This window comes from Melanostigma gelatinosum, assembly GCF_949748355.1.
Source record: "Melanostigma gelatinosum genome assembly, chromosome: 9".
NCBI classification, from domain to species: Eukaryota; Metazoa; Chordata; class Actinopteri; order Perciformes; family Zoarcidae; genus Melanostigma; species Melanostigma gelatinosum.
In genome coordinates, this window is record NC_136642.1 from 8,608,473 (window position 1) to 8,635,624 (window position 27,152).

The 27,152-nt window shown below is 41.7% G+C and overlaps 2 protein-coding genes across 3 annotated transcripts; both read right to left on the minus strand.

Moving 5' to 3' along the window:
• Nucleotides 1-593: 593 nt before the first annotated feature.
• ddx61 (DEAD (Asp-Glu-Ala-Asp) box helicase 61) lies at nucleotides 594-9,674 on the minus strand. 2 transcript variants are annotated; one of them, XM_079275557.1, is made up of 13 exons: nucleotides 9,542-9,674; nucleotides 7,789-8,618; nucleotides 7,294-7,357; nucleotides 7,029-7,133; nucleotides 6,649-6,778; nucleotides 5,625-5,771; nucleotides 5,105-5,199; nucleotides 4,890-5,012; nucleotides 4,675-4,803; nucleotides 3,971-4,151; nucleotides 3,779-3,880; nucleotides 3,424-3,645; nucleotides 594-2,777 (listed from the first exon to the last, which is right to left on the minus strand). In XM_079275557.1, the coding sequence occupies exons 2-12, from the start codon at nucleotides 7,944-7,946 to the stop codon at nucleotides 3,431-3,433; spliced, it is 1,449 nt and encodes a 482-aa protein (XP_079131683.1). In that variant the 5' UTR covers nucleotides 7,947-8,618; nucleotides 9,542-9,674; the 3' UTR covers nucleotides 594-2,777; nucleotides 3,424-3,430. The 2 variants fall into 2 exon arrangements, with proteins under 2 accessions (XP_079131683.1, XP_079131684.1); XM_079275558.1 differs by having other exon boundaries at nucleotides 9,548-9,666.
• A 249-nt stretch (nucleotides 9,675-9,923) lies between these two features.
• bcl3 (BCL3 transcription coactivator) lies at nucleotides 9,924-26,728 on the minus strand. Its single transcript, XM_079275096.1, has 9 exons — nucleotides 26,165-26,728; nucleotides 25,470-25,584; nucleotides 18,211-18,319; nucleotides 12,984-13,185; nucleotides 12,106-12,194; nucleotides 11,908-11,985; nucleotides 11,347-11,514; nucleotides 10,785-10,884; nucleotides 9,924-10,684 (listed from the first exon to the last, which is right to left on the minus strand). The coding sequence occupies exons 1-9, from the start codon at nucleotides 26,676-26,678 to the stop codon at nucleotides 10,566-10,568; spliced, it is 1,494 nt and encodes a 497-aa protein (XP_079131222.1). The 5' UTR covers nucleotides 26,679-26,728; the 3' UTR covers nucleotides 9,924-10,565.
• Between the last annotated feature and the right edge of the window lie 424 nt (nucleotides 26,729-27,152).

Here is a 27,152-nt window from a genome sequence, read left to right on the forward strand (position 1 = left end):
AGTCATCCACCGATTGGATAATACGTATGTACTGTCAATCGTGATTGGCTGAACACACAGCTGGGACAGGCCGGTCCTGATGACGTCACAGAGTTCATTCGCTTAACATTAATTTCATTCAATCGCCTGCTGAATGACATTCCAAGGGTACACCTGTTTCAGGGTTCATAGTTCATGACTACATGTACAAATCATACCTGTACCGCCATATTTTATATAAATAAATCTAAATAAGCATATGCCGTCTGTGGACATTTTTAAGATTAGAACAGTCAGAGAAACAAAGATTTGACAATATATAAACTAATACATAAGCAGTAATCAAATATAAACTGCATGATCTGTGGTTTCAAACTGGGCCTTTAGTAATTTGGTAGAAAACCTTAACCACACCCAAGTATATGGTCGAAACAGTATTGATTGTTACCATCTGTGTGAGGTTGTCACGAATGGCTCGAAAGCATGGGATAAAGTCTTCCCTGGTTTGGAAGAAGTGTGGGTTTTACACCAATATCCTGCTTGGTGAGACAGGCTCCTGGCTGGCAGTGTATGAGACTAATTCAATAAACAGTTACAAAATCAAGACAAAAGAGGAGGAGTCAAATCAGTTGCAGTTTAATGCATTTCGGGCGCTGGCATTGACACATTTAACAGAAAATTGTTGCCTGTCTGTCTTTCTAGTTGAAGCATCTGGTTAAGTCAAAAGGTATTCATTTTTCAAGATTACAGTGATGGACCAAAATGGTCTGAAGTTACAGACTCACTGAGAAGATTGCTATGTGTTGATTGCAGACTGTACTGAGGCTGAAAAAGTGGGGAACCAAAACATAAGGGGGGGGGGGGGGGGGGGAAGCAAGAAAATAAAAACAGAAAGTGGAAATTTCACAGTATTAACATTTTAAATTTGAAATACATAATCTTCTGTGACATTGTGCTTAAGTCAAGAAGTCCAAGGCAGTAATATATTCTGACAACGAGTCATATATACAATTTGTCATGACAAATGAATTTCTTACGAATAAGGAGAAACTTAAATCCTGTGTGACTTTAACTGTGCTTTTTCAAAATTGAAACCAATGAGGAATTGTTTGGGGGCCATTTTACCTACAACACAAAGTTGGGACAAGAGTCTGGGCAAAGTAAGAAGTTTGACGTTACACGAAGGCACTTGGAGGGGAGGAGGGACACAGAATCTACATCGTCATGCCGCAACAAGTTGGCCGGTAACAACATGTAAACTATCGGCCATCTCATCATGTTAATGACCGATAACCTCAAGAAAATGCTGCCTGGTGTTATGGCTTTAAAAATGGATCAAAGTAATTCCACAATTAAATACCGACATTGTCATTATGGGATCTGTGCGTCGACAAAATGCACTACAATGTCACCGACATTACACTGCCATCTTTAAATTCGTATTTCCACAGTTAACACTTTAATATAAAAAAGTAACAATTTCACCATCAGCGGCACTGTTTCAGGTGCTTTACTGGAACACCATAGCAGCCATCTTTTTACCATCGCAAAGAGCAAAGTGGTCATTTTGGTTTCTGAAGCCATCTCTATCCATACTTTTGTAACTGTGTCAACTCTTCCAACTTTGGATCCCTTTTAAAGATTGGATAAGTGTACAAGCCGCCCTATTTCACAGCTGCATCCCCAAATGTCAGCATAAAAGTTAGTAAGCAAAAGGTTATCTATAACAAACTTGGAATGATGGCAAAAGTTACAAAAATAACTACACCCAGTGGCCACATTATTAGGTACACCTGCTCAATGTCTAAAACAGCTACTAAAAGAAAAAAAAAAAAAAATTCTGACCAAGCATCTGAATAGAGGGGAAATTTGACTGGAATGATTGTTGGTGCCCTGGGACTTCCATACTAGTCTAGCCGGTTTACCGGTAACGAAAAAAAACAAAAAAAACTGCGACAACAAAAGTGCCTTGTTAATGAGGGAGGTGAGGAGAATGGTTTGACTGGTTCAAGTTGAAAGGAAGGTGTGCAAATCACTGTGTCAGAGCACAGGTATGCAGACAAAGCGCTGAGGCCAGGGGAGCCAGGCACAGCAGATCAATGGCTAGATGTCCCATGGCCATGCAGATGACAGGGTCAGAATTTGGTGTAAACATGAATCTAACGTTTCAGGCTGGTGGCGGCAGTGTAATGAATGAGTTTAAGAATATCATTTTGGCACACTTTTGGCCATTTAATACTAACTGAGCATAATTTAAAAAAGGAATGTTTCCAGCAGCTTTTAAATCCCTGGCATGACGGATTCAGGCTTTCATTCAGGTGCATCTAATAAAGTAACCAGAGTGTAGATTTTTGGACCAAAAAAGGGTGAGTTTCTTTTAAGTAATTTGCTCAAAAGACATGTCAGCAGGATGTGCACACTGCCGTGAGCTGGGCTTTATCCTCTAAGTCTACCTTTGGTTTCACATTTTCATTCTTACAGCAAAGTACAAAGGACGACAAAGTCCATCTATTGTCAAGAGTGGCTGAGTTCAATGACAGACTTAAGCAATAGCCCAAATCACATGTAGTGACCATCTGTGGCAGAAAGTTCAAATGATTGAAGTTGCAATGAGAAGATACCAGTTTACTAATATATGCACAGACAGAACGGGAGACGACTGTAAACTCAAACAGGAAATGAAACGAAATCTAAATTAGACCATTTGGGCGTCAAACTGGGAAACAGAAATCCTCCCTTGGAATCTTGAGTCATGCCTTGTCAATACCATGTGACGAATGCCAGGCACCGCGTTTCTCCTGAAAAACAATACAAAAGAACAATAAGACATCTCTGAAAACCACCATGTGAGTGAGTCACTGCTTAAGCAAACCTGCAGAGCAGACAGCTGACTTTGTGCCGATCAGCTCTGTGCTAATCTGCTGTTTGACAGCCTGAGGACAACGACCCTCCACCTTTCAAGCCTGTACAACTTCAGTTAAGAGGATATTATCAATTAGCAAGATTGCACTCCAAGCGAGAGTAGTGTTTTGAATAGACTTTAAATGGCCACCAAAATGCTCATCCATCTACACAAACTCAATCTGAACCAGAACGTGGAAATTAAGCTTGGGTTCAAGGCCACCAGTCAATCACTTAGCTGCAGTGGAGTAAATAACTAGAACTTGCCCCGCCTTCATTGGCCAAGGCAGCTTTAATCTTCTAGTCATACAGGGCTGAGCGTCAAGCCTAAGTACTTGTTTTGCTTTCAGATGGAGAACTTAAAATGCTGCTGAAGTATGACCTGTGTAGACTTTGTACAAGTGTTCAGGAGAGCGGACAACCCTCCTACACGAGATTAGTTGATGTGTACCCAACAAAACTGGCTTAACTGGGCTCCTAAAACATTTAATGTTATGGTTTATTTTCAGTCATGGTGAATTTCTGAGCATTTAAACAACTGACCATTCACTCAGATTGCTCCCAGTTCCTTGCTTTTGGCTCCGCCGTCTTCATCGTCCTCCGCATCTGGGTCAACAGAGTGAAACTCTGCCACGTACAGGCTCTTATCGATGCAACTGGGGATGGGCTTAATGTCAGTGACCAGTTGATCCTCGATATTCTTCAGGTTGTAGCGATCTTCTGAAGTGATCAGATTGATAGCCAGACCCAGATGACCGAAGCGCCCTGCGAGAAGAGAGACTTAGTTTAGCTATGTTCATCATTAGCAGTAGTGTCATGAAGTCAAGCTGCAAGCTTTTGTAAAACAAAGCCCAATGTTTAGAGTGCGAGTACTTATATAAAAAGAGGTTAATCTTACCTGATCTTCCAATGCGGTGCAGGTAGGTCTCTGCATTTTTGGGGAAGTCGAAGTTGATGACCACATTTACTGCCTGGATGTCAATTCCCCGAGTGAACAGGTCTACAAGAAAATATACAAGTTCAACTTACTGACCAAAAATACTTTTGATTTCCACTTTATATTTAAAAACCCTGAACTCCCTTCACCTACCTGTGCAGACCAGGTTTCTGCACAATCCATTCCTGAAGTCATGGAACACACGGTTCCTGTATTCTTGCATCATCTTTGCATGAATGTAGAAGCACGAATAACCCAGTTGGGTGATTTTCTTGGCCAGAAGCTCGACCCTCTGGGTTGAGTTGCAGAAGATGATGGACTGATTGATCTGAAGCTGAAATAGAAATACAGATTTATGAAAATTGATGACTGAAGGAATAACAACTCGTTTTTTTTATACCTGCCGTCTCAGGTAGCATGTGGGCTACAGTTTATTTTAAGGCGGCCAAACTGCAGCTTGCATGCTCTATTAGGATACTTTGTTTTAAATTCCATTGTCATTACATTTTTAATCAAAGTCTATAGATAGGGTATGCAAATCATCGCCTCAATCTCTTGAATTACAGGAACAAAACTGCACACAATAAATTAAAGGACCATTTAAAAATGTTACATAAAGTTTGTTTGTTATATTTTGCAAGTAGGAGTTTATACAATGGATTAAAGCCGTGATCACAAAAACAGTTCTATATTGAGATATCAATATACATATATGATAATATTGTACATTTTCTATCAAATAACGTTAAAAACTTGTCTTTAAACTTTCAACCAGAGAAGGCAGAGTACTGCTTTTCTAGCATGATGTTCTCTTTAACTTTTCCAGGGTCTTAAGTTTCAAACTGGTACACACTTACCCGAGAGAACAGTGTGTTGAGACAGTGGACCTTTTGTCTTTCAGTCACATAGGCATAGTACTGAGTGATGCCCTTCAATGTCAGCTCCTCCATCAGGTTGATCTCATAAGGTTTCTTCAGATGCTTGCTCTGGAAGACAATCACAGCATATTATGAAACCAGATTGTATATTTTTTACCTCTTTTGTGAACATTACGTCCGTTATGAGTTCTCACCATGAATTTCTGCACACTGATGGGAAACGTGGCAGAGTAAAGCAGAATCTGACGATCCTTTGGCATGAAGCTGATTATATCTTCTATCAGAACCACAAAGTCCTGGGACAGCAGCTTATCTGCCTGAGGAAAGGGAAATATAAAGAAAGGTCATTAAAAACAAAAAAACACAATATTGAAAAGTGAATCTAGAAATTAAAAAGAGACAAACTTACCTCATCCATCACAATCAATTGGGCCTTATCCATTTTTGCCACACCCTTCTTGATAAGGTCCAGTATCCTGCCTGGAGTAGCAATCACTACATGCACTATTAGGAAAGGAGACGACACAAACGGCAAAGCATGTCAACTGCAAAAAGGACATTTCCTAACCACGGTCAACCGAAGTGGAATTAAGTAGAAATGGTGTGCTGTGGATATATCTTTATAGTTGGTAAAGTAAAAATAATAATAATTTAAAAGCTTATAAAATTATATTTAAACTGAAATTTTCAAAAAGCAAGAGCAGGAATTGGTATGATCTAATGCGCGAAGATAAGATAATCCTTTATTAGTCCCGCAGTGGGGAAATTTAGTGGGGACAGCGCACACAAGGTACATGGTAAAAAAAAAAGAGTCATGACTTCAATGACCAGATAGAAATATCCCATTAGAATTGCTTCTAGGAGAGAATTATCTACAATCGTCTTTGTGGAAAAGTCCTTTTCATTATCTTTAATAACTGCACAAGTACCTGTCTCATCAAGACGCATGATGTCATCCCTCAGATTGGTGCCACCCGTGGTCGCCATGACCTTGACACCTCCTAGGTGCTTGCTGAGCTGAATGCTGATCTGGCTCATCTGCAGGGCCAACTCTCTTGTTGGCACCATTACTATGGCTGGATTGAGACAGAAATGGAAAGGATGACCGAATAAATAGTTAAGCAGATTACAAAATATTTTATATAATTTCATAATACAAAAAGTCGATGTTGGTATATCAGTCAGACGTCTGCAACCGTTTTAAAATGAGCACTTATCAGGCAGTGGTTGCGTTAGACTTTCTTGTTGCTCGTCATTTTGACGGACAGTGTTGTAAAAATTACATCATAATTAGTAGCAGTCATTTAAATAAGACATAGGCTAAAGGCATATTGAAAATTAAATAAAAAAGGGGCACTCAGATTGTAATAAGATACCCGTTTAGTCAAATTTAGCGAATATCTAGTCACGGTTCGCTACCTGTTCTGTGTGTGCAATGGAAAAAAAGAGTTCATACAGTTTTGTAAATGTGAAACAAAGTGAATTGGACTGAGCCACACCGATCAGCAGCTGCACTTGATGTCATTTCTTTTTACATTGACTGAAGTTTCGAATTTCTTTGAATTTTGGACCGAGGACTTAGACAGCAGCGCTCGCAGAACTGTATTTTTTAAATAAGTAATACGCCGAACAATATAGATTTAGAAGGGAAAATATGAACAGACACACGATATTGCTGTCACTTTTCATGTCAACACATTTTTTCCTGTATTTGCCTCGGACAGACAACTTCTATGGCCGTTTTAATTCTGTTCTGAAGCCTGAACCCACTCTCTGCTGCCGGACTGGACTTACCAGTCTCTCTGAACGTGGGATTTCCCGATCCTTAAAGCACTCGCTTCAACGGGGAAAACTGCGCTCCGTTGCAATCATTGTTACAAAAAGTCCATCAGTGGCAGAAAATATTCGGGTAACGCAACATCTGCTAATCAGGCAGCGGCAACAGAAACTCACCCTGTATGTGATCCTTCTTCAGGTCTATCCTCTCCAGGAGAGGGATGAGGTAGGCTCCACTTTTTCCTGTGCCATTCTTGGCCCGAGCCAAAATATCTCTGCCTGACAGAGCGATGGGGATGCTTTCCTCCTTTTGGTAGACAGACAAGTCCAATCAGTACAATTGGTTAAGGTTCCTTGGACATGACTTAGTAACCTGACAATTTGCTACAGCCATAATGGCCGATCATATTTCCGGGCAGAAGCTTTTTTTTCTCCTTCTTTAAAAAAAAAAAAACTTAGCCATGGGAATGGGACGGGACAGAAGCGAAAATCCGCTCCTGTGTCCCCCTCTACTTCACATAAACAAGAGGGCCCTACGTTCTAATATCGTCACTAACCTGGACAGGGGACGGTTTCTCCCATCCCATTTCAAAGATTCCCATAAGCAGTTCCCGCTTTAGGCAGTAGTCTTCAAATTCATTTCCCTTGGTTGATGTCACATCCTGGGTGAACAGAGCAGAAACATATCAGATTACTGGTCAACAGCATTAAAAGACAACACACTTTCAGTGAGTCTAAAACGTGTACAATTCAAAAAGTGGGAAGTGGAGTTATGAACTGTGAATCTGAATAATAATGTCTGCTAATTTAATGTTACCGTACCGAAGTTCTCATCCTGGTGTCTCTTGGAGGAAGCTCCAGGCACTTCTTCCAGTCATCACCAAACCTAATTGCAAGAATTTGCATAATGTGTAAATGAATAACACAAACATGGACAAAGGAGGGCTCTGAAATGTATTGAGGGCCCAAAACTATTTTTCAAGGTATATTACTCAAAGACTGGGATGCTGGATGGGAAAAGACTGATTCATTTTCCTTCACAAGTAATGAAAACTTAAAATGTACTGGCCACATCTAATAAAGTGCACAATGGCAAAAGAAATCCGTGATTCAGAGACTTCTATTTTTACATTTGTCAAACCGGTTTGTGGTCAGCTTTATTGTTCTCAGCTTTATTGTTCTCTGTTCTCTGGAAAGAAATTAGATTTACATTTTGCAGATCCTTGTATCACGCAGTCATACTGCAGAAGTGTTTAACTGAGAGATAAAACTAACTTTTTTTCAATGAAGGATTGAGAAAATTTAACTGGATCTTACTTAATGCCCCCACTGCTCTGAGGAATGCTGGTCCTTTTCTGGAGGGCATTGGGCTGTTGGGCAGTCGGAAGGAGTCCCATCTGTCCTCTGAGCTGCCCATTTGCTGGTTTGTTCAATCCAAGCATCGGTGCAGGGTTTGCTGTCCTTGCAGTAGCCATGGGTTCAACACATTAACCGGCAATTTTCCTCAATGTGTTATATTTTCCTCGTCACCGATGTTCTGCTTAATGCACCAGTGTGTAAAAAAAATAAAAACTTTTTCTTTCTCTATTTTTAAAGAACGTATTTTGTACACAATCTGACATTCAAACCTCTTGAAAAGAAGAGGTCTGCGTATGAATTCTGTCTATTTACAAGACAACTCTCCAAAAAAGGGAGAAATTAACATTCATATGAATAAATAAATCAAATGTGACCAAAACAGTCTTTTCTTTCAAAAGCAGTTTGAAGGAGTACTCTTATCCTTGCTGTAATGATGATCCAGAATTTTTTTTTTGTGTTCTTTAAGTATTTTGGATTTATAAGTCCAAGTGCTATGTTTACACATTCAAAATGGCCAGTAGTAAAATAACTTCTGCTTGGTCACAACCTTATGATTTGTTCATTTGACATCAAAAAAAGAAAAAGAAAAAGAAAAAGAATCCACAAAAGGTCTTTGCTGTGGCTCAAAAAGAGTCACTCTGGCAATTTTGCTTTTATAGATGGATAGTCCACTTTAAATGTCTGTGGTTATCTTGTTCCGGTTTCCTTCACTTCTGCAGCAAAAATGGAGATGACAGCCTGCAAAGTGCTTTGGGAATTGCCGATCAACAAAAAAATATCCAGGTTACCTGCCAGAAAATAAGCAAACAATCGTGGGCGGTTATTACAAAGCTTTAAAAAAAACAACAACAACAGGCCACTTAACAATGACAAACCCAGACTAACGCTACTAGATATCAGTTAAATACATTTCAGATGTGTGCGCATTAGCAGCGGCTAGCTTTGATACATTAGACCGCAAACTGTTTTAAAAAGTAAAATGGTAAAAAAAAAAAAAAACGGCATACAAGTACGGTTAGGCGTAATTACGATACAGTGCGACACGGTGGAGTAAACAGCATCATTTTGACATGAAAAACAATTCAAACAACTGAACTGGTGTGGCTTTGTTGTGATACTATGGGTACCAGCTAACCTAATGCTAACTGGAGCTAAAGTAACTATTAGTTAAAAGCTAAGAACTCAACCAACTTACGGACCAAGTTGTATTGAAAGTTAGCTCGTTAACGTTAGCCACTGGACTTTTTTGTAACCTCATTGAACAAAACACAAAGTAATGCCAACCACCAGGATGTTGTCCCGTGGGCATCTACTTACATGAACACTTTATTGCCAACGTCGATAACAACAAAGTTAGCCTAAAGTAAATGAATTAGTAACGTCAAGTTACGCCTGTAAATGGCGTTAAAACTTTATGCATAGCAACGTGGCTTTGACCGTCCAGCTAGCATGCTAACACCAACGTAAAGTCTAGCTCCCGTGTGTGAAAAGGACCGTAATTCAAACTTTTAATCGATAAACGATGTGCGCAAAGGAAGCCTGACTGCAACCATTAAGTTCGCAACCATTATTTAAACACTTTTATTTAACCTGACCAAACGATTGAGTTAGCATGCTAGTGTTAGCTTAGCCAGGCTGTGTTAACACAGGCTACACGGTAAATCAATAAGCATAATAATTGACTCTTAAGCCACACGGAGACAAATGTTACCTTTACTTTGCAACGTCGACCGTTAGTCTTCCCCGCTGTGCCGTTGCTTAACGTTTCATCGGCAATTTAATTGAGTTTGGTAAACACTCGCTGTTTCGAGAAATCCACCGAGTTTTCACTCTTTTGTCTCTTCTTTCGGAATATTGACAATTCAACATGGCCGCGCGCTCGTTTTTGGGCTGGTTGTTTGCTCCGAAGGACCTCCCACTGACCAATCACAACACTGCTTTCAAATTCGCAAACGTTGCTGCGGGATAAACAGACAAAATCCAGACAAAAGTGAATCTGTTGGACACATTTTATGTAAAAAATAATATATCAACAACTTTTGACAGTGATCAAATAACACACACGTGCGCACAGGCACTTATGCACACGAACACCTGAAAGGTACTGTGGCCGTAGATTATTGTAAAAAAGGCAGAAAGAAGGACATGAACTGTGCAATATTAAGCAGGTCAAGTTACATGGCCCAGTCTTATTGTAAGCAGACTGGAATTTTAAAAGACTTAGGCTGTCCAAAATTGTATTTGTTGCCCTTCATTTCCTGCCATCTCTCTACAGTCCTCTATACAAAAAGTAAAGGCCAAAATACATTTTTACACAGACAGTCAGAGTTCACTGAGCTTAGGCCCATGCCCATCATTTACTGACGTTCCTTTATGTTCAGCCTCGATTGCATGTACAGTAGTGGCACATTTCTGTTGCTTCATAGTTGCATATGGAGAAATCCAGCAGTAGCTTGTCAGTTGCTAGTTTGGTCCCAGTCACAACAGCAGCTGGATGTGCAGGGAAGTAGCAGGCAGGCACTCTGTCCAGGCACCTAAACCCATGGAGGGATGCATGTTTTTGCATGGAATCCAGGAAAAGAAGGCCAGCTTGTAGGGAGTTCAGGTGCAGTCTTTTGCTGGTTTGTCATCCCATTTGCTGTGCCTTCTTTTGGATGTCCTTGTGGGCATTGAAGTCTCTTTTTTGGTTCGCTGTGTGGAGGTAGTTGCAAATTGCACTCAACAATAACTGTGAGCTAGTAAAATGGAAATACAAGCGTAGATGGAGTCTTTGGAGAATGGGAGGTGCTATGATGAGGGGTGTGTGGTGTGGTCAAAGGTGAACAACCACGACTGTGGTTGGGAGATGGGGACCCTAAAGTGGAAGCAAAGACTACAACTTAGTACAAAAGTATTCATCACAACATGTATCTGATTGTACCAGTCTGAGTGTGAACCTGTGTGCATAGGCTTACCATTATCTGTAACGCTACTCCCATGTGGTGAGACAGACACACAGTGTTGATCTTGAGCTCTAACCTGATTGGAGCCTCTCCCTCGTAACACATCTGCTATCTGCAAAACATTTACAGTTGAATGTCACAGTGATCTGTAAAAAGGTGACTCTTTAGTCAAACAACAACGTAATATTGGTGGAGAAAAAACTGCACCATTTAGGTCTGTCCTCTAGAGGGAAGGATACACACATTTACTTTCCATTTCCAACCATTTCTTCCTACTATTCCAACCAGAGCTGAGTCAAGTCGATTTTGCAATTGTTTGCATTTGTTTGGTGGGAATTTCCACCGTAAAAATGACAGTAAGTGATTAGAAATCTGGACAATCACAAGGTACTTGTTCATTCTCAATTTGGCAACCTTTTGGTGTTCACTGTTTTCTCGACACTATCTGAAGTGTCCTGAAGCAGCAACTCACAACCATAGAAAATGGCAAAACAAACAATACTGTAAGAATGGAATTTTTGCATGGTCTGTGTTATTATGGATGTTTTTTTTTTTCTGTCAGCCTTTCGCTCACTTTCTTGTTCTTGGCCACCATCACAGGGGTGTCATTATGGTAGTTCTTGAGACTGCTGTCAGCTCCACTCTTCAGCAGCAGCCGCGCCGTGTCCACCTGACCTCGGCCACAGGCGCTGTGCAGGGCTGTGTTCCCACTGTATGACTGGCTGTTGACATCACAGCCTCTCTGCAAGAGAAAAACAAGAAGTTCAGACAGATGTGATTCATAAAGAAAGCCAAAGGAGACGCAGTTAAGCATAGAAAGTGAAACAGAAGATAGATCCATTCAGAGGGTAAGTTAGATCAGTTCGGAGAGAGGAAGAAGAGACAATGCTTTAAAAGGAGAGATTAAGAAAGGACAAAAGATAATTCTGTCCATGTACAACATCAGCTCTGATTATAGAGCTAAACTATGACTATTTTGCTCCAATTCTTTGAAGGTCTTATCTTTAAGCTAGAAAAGAATGGGAAACTTAGTATGCAGCTTATGAGCTAGAAAAAGATAACCAGAGTTATCAAATAGAGCCGAGTCACAACCCTTCTCTCCCCTCCCTCCTCCCTGCCCACACACCCTCATTACCTCAATGAGGAAGTGGACCATGTCTGCGTTATTGCTCTCCACTGCGTGCATGAGAGGACTCTGGCCACTCTTGATGTCCTGATTAGAGAGAGAAAAAAGCACCATGGGAAAAGTCAGAGGATGCACTGACGGTAAATGTCAAATTTGTGATGTTGTGAAACTTAGTCAGTGCTGAGTCAGTGCAACACAGGGACTGACCATAGCATTGATGTCAGCGCCTGCATCCAGCAGCATTCTGGACAAATCTTTCTGGCCACGCAGCACCGCCAGATGGAGAGGGCTCAAACCTGAGAACAGTGACGAAGCAGAACCTGAGTTTCACAGTGAGCATATGCAAATACACATAGACACATACAGTGTGCGCCAATTGTGAATGCATATACACACTCCTGCCTGAAACTTGTACATACACTAACTCCACACACAGTATAAACTCTCAGAGACATAGGCAGTATGTGGCACATTTTCCACACAAATGCAAAGTAGCAGTTTATTAACGGATGTCACATGAGAAGTACAGAATAGGACAAAACAAACATCAGGATTATACAACTTTAAGGTGATTCAAAAGATTAAATAACTGACGCAGGATGCAGGATGCTAGGGCAAGTAATCTTCTGTACCCAGAAACCCAATAAAAATGTCTCCTGTGCTGTGACATCACAGGCACATGATGGAGATGTGGCAATGTGACTAAACTACACCACAGAGGAAGGATATGTCCTCTGCTCTTCCCACCCACACACCCAAAAACAACCAACCCCATCTCTACCTGAACAAGAGTTCACATCCCCCAACAAACTAGTAAAGTAGTGGTTGTTCACCTATTTGACCATTTTACTACTTGCAAGTGTATTTTAAATGACTCTACATCAAAGTGTCTGCAATATCTAGATGTAAATCAAAACTGGGTCACAAACACAAGGAGTAAATGAGAAAAAGGCAGCTGACGTTTTTTTTTATTTGATAAAAGTCAGCAATGCTGAGACAAAGTCTGTTTGTTATCTTCAGATCAAGCACTCTTAATTTGATAATGACTTTGCTTTGACTTTGCTCTTCTGTAGACAACAACTTACCCTCATAGTTTCTGATCTCCAAGCATGTGGAGGATTGGGAGAGAGAAAGCACAACGGACAGACAGTCACGCTGGTCATATTCGCAGCAGAGGTGGAGCGCTGTTTGTCCGTTACGGTCCAAGGCAGCAGGGTCGGCCCCATCTCTCAACAAAGCCTCCACCATGTTCGCCTGCTGGGTGATCACTGCCAGATGAAGGGGAGTCTGAGGGGGAGGATGAGAGCAAAAGTGACAGTTTAGACAAGCCAGTGTATTCAGGTCCATAACCACAAAAGTCGGTATATTGTCTCTCAAAATACTTTCACACTGCAGCATGCAGCGTGAAACTATACTCAAAGACATCATCCCTCTGTCTTAGAATTTGAGATAAATGTATTTCTTACCCTTTATAGGTAGATGCCATTATTTCAAAACAAGTAGCTATTATAGTATCAATGTTCTGAATGAAAATGCTCATCTAACAGTGAAATCCCAGATCCTGATTTCCACCAAATGCAATGAGATGGTTGCTACCCCAATAATATTTTGTTGATAATCTCCACATTGCAAATACAATAAAGGAACTGAGTTGAATAAGAAGATACCACTGATTTCTGTATGGTGAACATAAAGCAATGAGCCAGGAGACAGTTAGCTTAGCTGAAAAGACAGCGAGCCTGGCTCTATCTGAGGACAACCAAATCTGCCTACCCTTTAATTAACACGGTATATCTTGTTATACAGTATGCCGGATTATTCCTGGGCTCTGTGCCGATAGGTATGAGTTTGTTACCTCTGGACAGAGTCATCACTGTTTCCAATCGTTATGCTAAACTAAACCAGCAGCTGGCTGTAGCTGCATATTTACTATTCAGACATGAGAGTGGCATGACCTCCTATATCACTCAGCAAGAAAGCCAAGTTGTTGAGATATTCTGCTGCCAGACAGAGAGACGAAGTACGAGTTTTAAAATCATAATATCCATGGTGAAAATGATGAATAACAGACGGGAAAAAATGTCACGCTATGCGTTTACAAAATCTTCTCAATCATCACCACATTCTTGCAAGTGAGGTTGGAGGAAGAGCGTTATCATTTCTAGGAAAGGCCTTCTTACATCACTAACCTGTTCTACGGGGGTCAGACACACAATAGGAACTAAGGCCGTAAGAACAGGCCAACGCCTTCTATAAATAAACAAGGAACTGTCTGGATCGATTATCGCTACGACACGATATCACACGATCATGAGGTGTGCAGGCACATGTGCTCCATGCCTATTCCCAATATACACAAACACACCTAACACGTACGTGCACGTACGCAATGCCGATATTCATTGTTGTCAGCAATCAAATCAAAGTCCAAAAAGTAGCTGACTGGAAAAGACAAACAACATCAACAATAAGAACCAAAGCAGGAGACTGTATGATTCATTATAAATTAGGGGGAACCTGTTCTGAGAGACAAACAGCCTGCAAGTACAGGAAAAACAAAAATTACACAGTTCCCCTGGAGTTTGCCTGGATGAACCTACTAAGTGCTGAATGAGTTCACTTGAGCAATCTAGGATGTTCCTTTGTGTGAGATCAGCATGTATCATCCTGTTGGTAATTATATCAACTCTGGCCAGGGAGGGCATTGATAACCTTCTATTCAAATGAAGCAATGCAATATTTCAGTCATAAAAGGAAGTTTTTTTAAACTGGACTTTTTAGCTGCTTTTGAGGTTACACAATAAACGCAGCAATCAGGAACAAGTTGTGGCTCCAAGTTTCTCTTTTGCGATACTGTTACTGTATGTGTGTGTGTGTGTGTGTGTGTGTGTGCTGTATGTGTGTGTGTTGTACGTGTGTGTATGTGTGTGCTGTGGGTTTGTTCCAGTAAAGACTATTAAAAAAATGTAGTCTTGCAGTGTCATCGTGGAATTCCTACAGTGTTTCAATGACATGTGTTCCTCCCCTCAGCTCCTGTTTCCCTGAATCCTGTGACTCACACACACACGCATACGGATTAAAAAAGCACACACCAAAGTGAACAAACAAACACACACACACACACACACACACACACACATTCATTAATTTTCCCATGGAAATGTACGGTTTTTTTTAACTTCCCATAATCATGTGAAAAGCTGCACTACAATTTTGACCCCACACAGCACTGAAGAAATGTGTGTGGTAGAATCCTCCTCAATGATTTCCAGAACTAAACAAATTACCTTCCACAGTGAGGCCTTGTAAGGCCTTCAAAATAGACCTCTTAGAGTTGGCAGAGTCTAGCTGTGGCTTCCTGTAAAGGATTTTAGAGTGACTAAAACAAAAAAATCCAGCAAGATAAGAGGAAGGGAGTGAGGGGGGTGCAGGGCGGAGAGACGGAGGAATGAGGAAGAAACGGAAGCAGCAGAGGGGAGTCCAGGGGAAAGACGGGATAACAAGGGAAAATCCCTTCTCTTTCCCCTGGGTCTGTCCCTGCTCACTTGCATTCCTGCAAAATAAGCGGATCAACATGAAGGAGGTAAAAAGATGAGAGGAGAATTCTGGGCATGAAGACCAGCCCCGGGCTGTAGGCTGTGCCAAACACAAAGAAGGGTGAAAGGCAACACGAACAGACAGAGAGTATTCTTCTGTCGTGAACACTAGCAAGCCATTTGCACAAATAAACATCACACGCTTTTACGTCAGTGTTGTTGACAGTTATACTGATAGTATCAGCCAGTTCGTTAGTTATGGTTACAAACCCTAAATTCTCATAAGGTATGTGCAGCGAGAGATAAGAAAAAAGACAGTACAACGAGACAGAGAGAGACAGCACGAGAGAGAGAGAGAGAGAGAGAGAGAGAGAGAGAGAGAGAGAGAGAGAGAGACAGAGAGAGAGAGAGAGAGAGAGAGAGCGAGAGAGAGAGACGCGCACAGTAAGGGAAAGTCCCTGTAAACTACCCTCTCAACCAAGGTATGTTGAGAAACAGCCCAAAGTGGGGGGGGGGGGGGGGGTCATGTGACTTCTCGGAAATAAAGCACACACAAACACACGCACACACAGATGTCTCGCTAGTGCTCACACTAAATTAAAAAAAACAAATGGCATGTTACCAACATGCACGTAAACAAACTGACATGAACAAAATATTTCCACAACACGGTGAATGTGTCTTTTAAGAGGCGATTGTTGAATTAGTGCAGATCACCTGCATTCTGCATTGTAGAAGTTAAATGCATTTTTGTGGATGTCTTTAATCTAAAGCACATGACCATTCGTGCACGTTTTAGTGTGGGTGGCCCCTGGGGATTCAGTCCCCAAGCCCCACTGTCAGTGCCACGCATTGCACCATCAGCTGTGGAGTGAGCAGCAAAAAGCTGTCTACTATAGTGTGTGTTTGTGCAGCCACACTGATAGCATGACCAGTGTGGGAGTATCAAACAGCGGTCTCTACCATTACACTAGTTTGTGGAGTGGAAGGCAAATCAACTACAGACACTTGCAGTATTGTTTATGGTACTGATAGTAACACTCTGTCAAAAAGTTCCATCTTGAAACCACAGAAACTCAGGATTTGTCATCAATATTGGAAAAGCTATATATATATATATATATATTTTTTTGTCTTTGGGAGGCCAATGCCAGAAAATATGTTCAGGTCTGTCTCGCAAACTTAATGTTTTGAAAAATAGAAAGTTCCCGTTTGAAGTCTGTTCTATATGCCTGATATTCAGTTTAAACCACCCAATCTGGTAGGCAAATGAGTGTGACGGGACCTGTGCCTAAGAATCTCCCTTTTTGGTTATAAATGCATGTGGCATAATATCTGTGAGTGTGTGAAAAGAGTATTTGTGTGTGTGTGTTGCGTGCATGCATTTTCTTACACAGGGTAGACACAGGATATTAAAAAACCTATGCTGTCAAGCCTCAACGATGAAGAAAGACAACAACTGATGATAGCACCAGCGTTATTTCTGGTAAGCGAGCCTGTGGTGTCCTGTGTGGTGTGAAACCCCAGCCATGAGAACTAAAGCTCTGCACGGCTCAGGTGCTTTCTCTGCTGGAGGATGAAAAAAAGAAAGCTTGTAGAATGCAAAGCAGGAGGACGAGGAGGTGGAGACAACAGAGGGTGGAGTGTTGGCTTAAGCCCAGTGCTTGGGACGGCCCTAGATTGGGAAACACTCAAAGACAATTCCTTGTTCACATTCCAGTAAAGTACAATGTTGCGCTGGACAGAGAGTGTAAGTCAGACTCTTAATATGCAAAAAAACAAAATCTAAGTATGTGCTGGAATATGAGCTAAAAGTGACACGTTTGCGTCTTATGTCATTTCATTTTTCCAGCCTGTTCATTTGTTTTTAGGTAGGGCAAAATAATGAGATATGAGTGCAGGGTTCAGGGGTGTTCACGGGAGTCACAATTTGCTCAGCTTGAATCTTGGCTGTCTCCTCTGAATTTCACAACATGGTAAACCCAACATGCAAACCCTGAACATCCCTAACTATAGGGAAACTGAACACCATGTACAAAACAAAACGAAACGCTGGAAAACACGTGTAGTCCTTCCCGGCATATGCATTGTTTTGGCTTGTGGCAAGTACAGGTGAAGAAACCAGGAAGGGTGAGTTCCACTGCATAACTATCAGCTGCCATGACTGTAAGAGTATGCAATAACGTAGTGCAAGGCAAGGAGGAAACCAATGCACTTCCTCTTTCATTCTTTTCCATGATACTGTTATCAGATGGGTGAGGCAGCAGGGGAATGTGCTTTACATGCTGTGGTCATCGGGGCAGAAAACCCCATCACCTTTCTATTCTACATCGTTCATGATGTTATACTGACTGATGCTGAGCCCTCTTTCATATGTGTTATAAAATGCTAACTGGACTTCTACTTGTATTGCGCTTTTCTCGTCTTCCGACCATTCAATGCACTTTAACCCTACATGTCGTTCACCCATTCACACTCATTCATACACTGATGGCAGGGGCTACATGCAAGGTGCCACCTGCCTATCAGGACTCAAACGAACCATTCATACCCATTCACACACCGCAGGCTTGGGGTTAAGTGTCTTGCCCAAGGACACGTCGACACCGGCGATCCTCTGATTTGAACTGAAACCTCGAAAAAATCTTTCTGTGCATTGCTGCCACATTTTCCCTCAAATGTCAAACTATTGATTTGACTTCTGCATTTGCAAAAGTAATGATAGCAGCTGTGTGTGCATGCATGTATGTGTGTGTTTGAAGTGCATTTTCTTTACCTGACGGAGGTTGTTGTAGACATCAAGGCCTCTGCGAGCCCACAGCAGTAGTTGGATCAGTTTGTGGACGAGGGCCAACTCCTCCTGTACCACAGCTATGTGGAGAGCCCTGTAATGCATACAACAAAGACAAAAACAGTTGAAAGCTAAATGCCGAAGAAGATTACAAAAGGTGTTTAACTGGGTCACCGGTTCATGTCATTGTGGCCAACTGACACTTAACTTCTTGGCTTAAGTAGAAAAGTCCTGATCTGACAACAAATCAGAACTTACACTTTACGTGTGTGATATAAAGACACTTTATATACGTAAATGCAATAATCTCCACAATGGCATGGCATTTAAGTTCATCACTATTTGTTGATTTGTTGTCTGTGCACTGTTAAACTCAGTATTTGTACATTTAGAGTGAACACCAGGATTAGGACATAAAGGGCTGGATAGAAACCAGTGGATCTGCAACCTTTGTAATTACAATCCCGGGGGAGACAAGTATCATATATTTTTTGATATAAGTATGAAAGCATAATGAATTACAGAGAAAGGGATTTGTCAAAGTATTTTTTTTAATCTCCCGTTCATTCAAATATAAATCAATTGTGTTATTACAGTCAGACAGGCCAAACATTATTCGTGCCTTTTTGAAGAATATCTTTCCTTCGTATTCGTGACATTTGTTGTGCTTTCTCCGTGCGCCAATGTTTTGTAATTGTTGTATGTTTTGTTTATGCTCCATACCATGCGATCATGGTCCAGAAATAAATTAACTTAAACAAAGCCCTTTCCCACGTTATACAGCAATAAAATCAGTCAAGAGGTCAACTTAAAACAATAGATCAACATTTTGGGAAATGTTCTTATTTTCTCTCTTGCTGAGAGTTAAATGAGTCTGTTGCTTAAATATAACGTTTTTAAAGGAAGTGAGTTTTTTTATGTGATGGTAGGCAGATGTTCTAACCTTCGTACAGAGCCAGGCCTTTACCCATTGTACACATCTTTTTCCTGATCTAAGATGATCAGCTGTTAAACTATTTATTAAACCAACAACTTTATAACAATTGTCATATACAGGTCCATCTCTCTCTGTATTTAACCCATCTGCTATTATGCACCCAGGGAGCAACTTGGTTTAGTGTCTCACTCAAGGACACTTCAACATGGTAATTGGTAAATGGACTTACATTTATAGAGCGCCTTTCTAGTTTTCCAGTCACTCAAGGCATTGCAATACATGTCAACTTTCAGGACACTTCGAATCGACATGCGGACTTGAGGAGACAGGGATGAAACCGCCAACCTTGTATTTAAAGGACGAGCCGCTCTACCCACTAAACTGCCCCTAACTTGAAAAAGAAAACTTGATCGAAATGATCCCAGAAACAGTTGTACCGAGGAGCTTCACAGATAGACTCACACAGGCAATGACACACACCACCCTTCTCACAGCCTTATCAAGATTTAAGGGAAACCACTGTCTGTGTCTCTACGTGAAGCGAAAGAACAAACGCAGGACAAAGTTTAGGACCGGGAAAAGCAGAAACCCAAGCAGGGGGAGGGGCATGCTGGAGAAAAACATAATGCAGCTTTTCACATTTTTCTTTTTCAAGAAAGCAACTTCCAGTAAGAGCCATACTGATTTTATGTCACTTCCTGTTGTCAGCAACAATGGCAGCATTCTTTATCTCGCACTGTGTGCTGTGGAATCCAGCCTTTAAGCGGTATGGTTTCTGACAGGGACTTTCTGTCGGTTCACTAAAATGGAAACGGAGTAATGCGGATATGGCCTCTGTCAACTTCATCCAAAGGACAGGTCCCATTCAGACATACAGTGCAATCATGGTACAGGAAACAGGGGAGCTTCTTGAGAAGCTAAAAGCACCCTTGCATAGAATTTGAGGTCAGCAAATAAGTTCTTACAGTGACAAAATCACTTGCAACACTTCCTCTCAGCAATGTGGCCCACTGACGTGAAGTCATTGACGACACTAATATCCTGCCTGAATAGACAGAGATGAAAGACCTCTTTGAGCAAACAACAGACACTCTTTAACACCTTTCTGCACATTTTATTAAAACTGGTGTGTGTTCAAGGAATCTATCTGTCTACCTTATGACAGTATCACATTACTCTCTTCCAACCACATATGAACCAAACAGCTTACATAATCTCTATAGTCACAGTGGAAACATTCAAATAATTTGACAACTTGATGAAGGCAAGTATGAACAGAATAATGCATTTGATCTGTTAAACTAAAGGATAAACATCAACAATCACTTGGTGGTTGCAGGAAAAAACAGTAATGCTCTACTATGTCCGTGTATATAATTCAACTTCAGATTTTACTCCCAAAAAATGAATGCAAATCGTGGATAAACTGTGCGTGCATGTGTACAAACATGCGTAATTGCTAACAAATGAGCCAGCATGGACACCAACTCTCAAACGAAATGATCCTGTGCAAGAGCAGGTTGAAACTGCAACTGCAATAAACAATCAGATGATTTGCGAACAGCAGAAAAAGCAGAACTGTATTGGAAAGGGCGTAAGCACAGTGGTTCTTTCCTCAGCTGGTCCCTGTTCCTGTAACTGAGGTATGAATAGTGAACAAATCTGTATTAAAAAAGATCTATTTGTAATACTTACTGTACATTACATGCTATCATCATCTATTATTTGCCTTAAAAATCCCCTGCAGTGTCACAGCAATAAATTCTATCGTGATTGGAGAGACCAATCCAGTTACAGCTTATCCACAGTCAGATATAGTTATTCATCTCTCTAAGCATTGAGCTCAACTAATGTGTCAATAGTTGCCTTAAATGAATAAAGGTAAAACGTGATGTTCTCCCTTGTTATACACGACTCTATCTGCATCCATCTCTTTCTCTTTCCTCTCAAGATGAAACTGTACTGTTTCTAGTTCCTGGAAGTGGGGCAGACCACAGCCCCAGATAACCCCAGGCACAGCGGCACTGACGCAGACAGGAGTCCTGGGCCTACCGCATTAACACTGACAGTCCCAGTGCAACTGTGCGTGTGTGCGTGTGTGTGTGTATTATAGAGAGAGAGTGAGAGAGCGAGAGAGATAGAGCGAGAGAGAGAGAGAGAGAGAGAGAGAGAGAGAGAGAGAGAGAGAGAGAGAGAGAGAGAGAGAGAGAGAGGGCAGGACCATGTGGTATCCTGTTTGGTGTGGATGGTGAGAACGTAGCCAAACTGAATGATCCGACTGAAGCCGAACATAAGCTGTGGTCTGAGGACCAGCTGAGCAATGAGGTGATGTGTCAGTGTGTGTGCATAGTAAACAAAAGAGAAGCAGAGACGTACGACAGTCCAAAAACAAGAAATGATCGTCACGAAGAATGATGCCACATCCATATTTTGTGGGTAGAACAATTTGTTGTTTTGTGGGATCTGTTAGTTTTTTTTCCCCAGAGCATTTCTACGTTCATTATAAGGTTCACATCTAACTGTCAAAAGTTATCACAGTGCAAAAGTCAGTCAAAGAGGTAATGAGTGAGTAAATGAGTGAGTGAGTGAGTGAGTGATGCACCTCTGAAGCTCCTATAAAGTAACTACTTGAGCTCAATGCTTGGATGATATAGAATATTGAACGTTACTCTGTGCAAATATCAGGTTGTCAACGTCGACAGAAAACTTGGGCTTGCAACGGTAGTCCAAGACACAATCTCACAGATAGCGTGAACTCGCGTTCACTCTCTCATACTACATTCGAGCCGTGTGTGACGACAGTGAAACAGGTCGGAGGACTGTGGACCCAGGTCATATAGCATCGTGACACATTCACGCCATAAGCAAACACTGTCTTTTCCTACGTCGTTGCTTCAGTGTGAACAGGGGATAAGTGTCTGGCTGTGGGACTCAGTTATAACATGAACAGAAAAATATACAATGCAAAATGAGAGAAAGAAAAAAGAGCTACATCTCTGGGGACAAGTTGACGTGTTGATGAATTGAGAGAACATCTCAGCGCAAGCTCAGTTTTTTGCCGGTATAGAGTGTTTCATGCTAGTGGCGTGCCTCTACAGATGCTAAATGTAAGTAATTCTATTGGTACACCACTTTGGTCCTGACTGAAGTATCACAAGAATTTGACAGGTTGCCATGGAATTTGGCACGGATAGCTACCCAGAGGATAAATCCTAATGACTTTTGTGATCCCCTGACTTTCCCTTTAGCACAGAATGACAGAATGAGCTCTTACAACCTTTTCGTCCAATTCTTGTTTTTTTGGAAAATACCTAAAAACTACATTTCCATCGAATTCAACAGTTCTTAACATTTAGTGCCAATTAGCAAATATTAGCACGCTAACTCAATGGTTAACATGTTAAACGTGTCCTGCTTAACATCAGCATGTTAGCGCTGTAACTGTAAGCCTTTTGCCATGCCAACATATGCATTTAATTGAAAGCATGCAGCCTCACAGTACCCCTGGTGTGACTGTAGACTTTTCTGCAACCAAAAGCTGAAAGTTTATATCTGGACCAGGGCATGTGCAGAATGAAAATACTGTAAAAATACAAAAACAAAGTATTGGGTCTACATGTCATAGTAATTTGAAATGATTTAAGTCTGCACTTAATTGATGAAGTAAAGGTGTTTACGTGATCAGCGTATTGCCAAACTGCAAGCAGATAATGGTGTTATTGTGCAGGTATATGGACCGACTGACTGGAAGCATGTAGGAATAAATTAGTACGAGCTGTAAGGCAATCAACACATTCGCACATTTCACATAATATGTATTCAAATGATAGCGAGGACAAGCAAGTGACGCATAACAGAAATGGAGAGAGAGGGAGAGAGAGAGAGCGAGCGAGCAAGCGATGAAGCTGATAAAAGAAAGCGGTAAATGAGGAAGTAAGGAGCGGATGTTTGGGTTTTTTGAGACCATTCATTTAAAAACACAGAGAAGAAAAGAGAGAAAGACAGAAACACCTGAGAAAAACCGCAATCGTGTTTAAAAACTGAGCACTCACTGGTTTTCCCGACACTAAGGGGCTCAGAGGCGCTGAGAACAGACGATGAACAGCCCATTGACGTAAGAGGCGCATGCTCGCTGTCACTCACATTATGCATACACGCACACGCACACACACACACATGTACATACAGGCAGTGTGAAGGGGGGCTGAGAATGTTTCTTTCAGCAGAATTCACACTAAGTTTCAAACAACCACAAAGTAGGTACACAAGCCAGCCGAGGTCTCAACTGCATTACAAAGGGCTTAGATTTTGTGAAGATGCTCTGCACTGCAGCTGTGTTGCATTGAGTCACTATACTAATAAGATAAAGTTCATGTCAGTTTTGGTTTTGTGTCTGCACTGCAAGTGAAGGTGAAAAATAAAAACTGGTACAGGGTGGCAAAAGCCACACTGTCAAATACATGTATATATTCAGACTCAAAATTTAAAAAGTATCGCGAGAGTCACCATACATTGCATTTTTCTTATTCCCAGGCCACTATCTGTTAATAGCGCATGTGTCACAGTGATTATGAGTCTCTGAAGCAGATATGGGGCAATAAGCAGCTGTGACATGTCACGGGACTTATGGCTCCGCTACATGTCGGTCATCACGCGTTTGTTTCAATTGGATGCAAATAATGCTGATACTTTTTGAAACTGCAACATCAAAGTACCGGTAATTTAATTCTTGGACAGACAGTCATATGACTCTGTGTATGTGTGTGTGTGTGGGGGGGGGGGTGGGTATGTGCGTGTGTGTTCTCATATGAGTTTGACATTTCAGTTTGTGTGTGGGCGGGTGGGTGTTAAAACCTTAGACAAAGTAAAGTAACCATGCGTTAAAGTTAAACATTTGCATTAATAGTCTCGAGAACTCATCCAGTGTCCTCAACAGTGTTCTCATTCTCAACCCCCCCCCCCATCCTACACCCTGAGATACTTAAAATGAAAGGTTGGTTAAGACACACGCTAACACATCCATGCAATGCCTGTTCATTCAAGAAGCTCTGATTCACGTGTTACAGATTCCAGGTTGTTGTCTTAGATCAAAGCCTCCATTGCCACTTAGCGAATCATTACTGGTCTACACTGAACCAGTTTCCCTGACAGGAAGTGAAACAGCAGTAAAGAATTTAGGTGGATGAAGTGGGGGGCTGACTGTACCTGTTCAATATGCAAAACCAGGTGAGTCACAGATTGCATAACAAATAATCTGAGATGATATTACAGGCATCTCACAAACCACATCCAGGTTGCGCAACGCACAAAGATTTGTTTATGAGGTAAGACCGTTAGACGTTGTCTGGGTCCGGCCCTGTCAATCGTTTTGACGAATTGACTTGTTATTTATGTCACCAATTTCATTGACTTATAATGAAAATGGTATTGGTTGCCCTTTGAGAAGAGAGGTCAAGTAGTGAAAGTGTCAGGCTCCCAGAGAGCGGATCTGCATTGACGCAGACTGAAACGTCACAGGACTTCTTCATTCAGGACATTTTAACATGTCACAGTAGGAAAAGCTGAGGTGTGAATGATAAGAATTAATGATGACGGTTGCTGGGTCCTGATACATTACATTACAGTAATTTAGCTTTTATCCAAAGTGAATTAGAATTCAGATTCTATCACATTTCTCGAGCTATTTTGGGGTTAAGTATCTTGCTCAAGGACACATCGGCATGCGACTAGCGGAGCCGGCGATCGAACCGCCGATCCTCTGATTGAAGGACGGCTATCCACTTAGCCGCAGTTGCCCATGACATTGTGCTTTGCTGGTTCACTGTTCCACCGTGATGGCTTACTGGGACATGTTTAACTCCAACAAGCTAAAACGTCTGCTGCGGTAAAGGCCTATTGGTTCACACATTTGAGAATGCAGCTCTACAGGAAGATATCCGATTCATGTATCGTGTTCCAAGAAGTTAACTATATTTTGTATGTTAAATTTAGGGTATACATCTCAATCAAACTCTTGGTCTCTACAGGTGTAGATGTGAGCTGGGTCAGTCTAAAGTAATTGACAATGAATGCTCTAAATCTGACGGAAATCCCATGAAAGTTTATGACTGTAGTAAGTTTTCAGATCTGAGAATTGTGCCAAGTTTCGACTGTCAACACAGCCGTCTGACTAAAATGCACTAATTATAAAAATGCATAAGTTGTAGTTGCATGAATCACAGCAATCTTTTAAGCTTACTGTATGCATACGTGACTTGGATATCTGACATAACTTACAACCAAAGCCAGTTAAAAGATATGAACATACGTGTCTCCGTCTTCATCTTGACGTGTAGCCAGAGCAATACCAGTCAGCAGGCTTTCGGCTTGGTGGGCCAGAGGGTGGTTCAACTCGGGGACAGGAGGCAAACAGTACAGTGGAGCTGCGCATGACACAGAAAGAGAGAGATGTAAATAAAAGACATAAATAAGAAAATGATTAAGATACATATACAAATGAAAAGGCTGCCCTGACAAACAAGTCATTTTTTTGTAATATGGAAGTGTGCAACCGTGCATGTAGGTATGTATGCGTAGTATTCAGTTATGAGTTGACCCAGTGAGCTACTTAATCAGTGCAGGAGAATAGCTGACGGGACATTTTCTCATTGATTCAGCAGCTGCTGCTGCATCTACTGTACTCTACTGTATTTTCTTCTACCTGTGACACACTGGTGACCAAATGTATTGAAGAAGGGGGGGGGGGGGGGTTGTAATACAAAAATATATATCTATACCAAAAACAAATCTTTAGAGAGCCCCTACAGGTTGTGCCATGATCTGCCATTGACAGACACATGTTGTCTGTAACTTAGTCTCACCATTCACCAGGGTGCAGAGAGACCCTCTATCTATGCACATGTCCCACCCTGATTAATTCGGCCATACATAATAATGGCTTTCTTAGAAATCACATAGCCCACTTCAGATCACTTCGACTGAATGTTGGTCAGGAACACTTACCGTAATCAAGCGGGTGCAGGAAGCGAATGGGATATCCATCTGGACTCTGCCCTGTCTCTTGCACCCGGCAGAGAGCTACCGGTGCTGCGTCGACCCTGTTTTCATTCGCGGCTCTTTCCAAACGACCGGTAAACCTCCCTCGTAATGTTAAGTCCGTAACTACTGCAGGAGAAAGGCGATCTCCGCTTTCTGGTAAAACCGCTGACTGCGTTTGGGTCTCCGGCACGACAATAATCGGGCGTTTCCTAAAAGGCAGCCTGGAGGAAGAATTGTCCGCTGGCCGTTTGCGAGCAGCGCCGGCTTCTGGGTCCGGTGTGCTTCTGACCGCGGGGCAGTGTATTTCCAATCTGTCTTTTCCTGTGCACGCTGAAGGTGCAGGTGAGCCCTTAGCGCGACCTTTGCAGTCCGGAGTCCCCGACCCGGGGCTCCCACGCTCTCGGTTAGTGGTGCGCAGATCCAGCGGCGCGGTGGCAACCGACTGGTGGTCACCGTTCATGGTCATGATCCTCGGCATCAACTGGGGACGAGGCGCTCAGGATCTGAAGAAGTGTCAGGTGTGTGCGCATGAAGAAAACTTCTCGACGTTCAGTGACAGTTTGGCGATGGGATCAGTCCAATCCAAAGTGGCCAATAGTGCGCTTTTTTTCCATCCCCACGAAATCAAATGGGCAGCGATCAAAACATCAATCTGTTTCCTTTTTGTGTCACTGGTGTATTTAAGAGAAGCGTTCAAAGTAATTGACTCTTACGCAAATGTATTTTCGAAGAAGAGACAATAATTGTGGATAATGTGTATCCCAGCGCACCTAACAACTGCAGGTAGTGTGCAGCAGCTGCGATCGGGCTGATCTGCTTTTAATGAGTGCGGTGCTTTCCCTCGAAGCGCTGTAATCGCTTTGTTTCGATTTGAGGGCAAATTAAACTGAGTGAAGGAGGGCAAAGAGAAAACACTTCGTTGAATTCAAAATAATTTCTGCATTTCCGACCT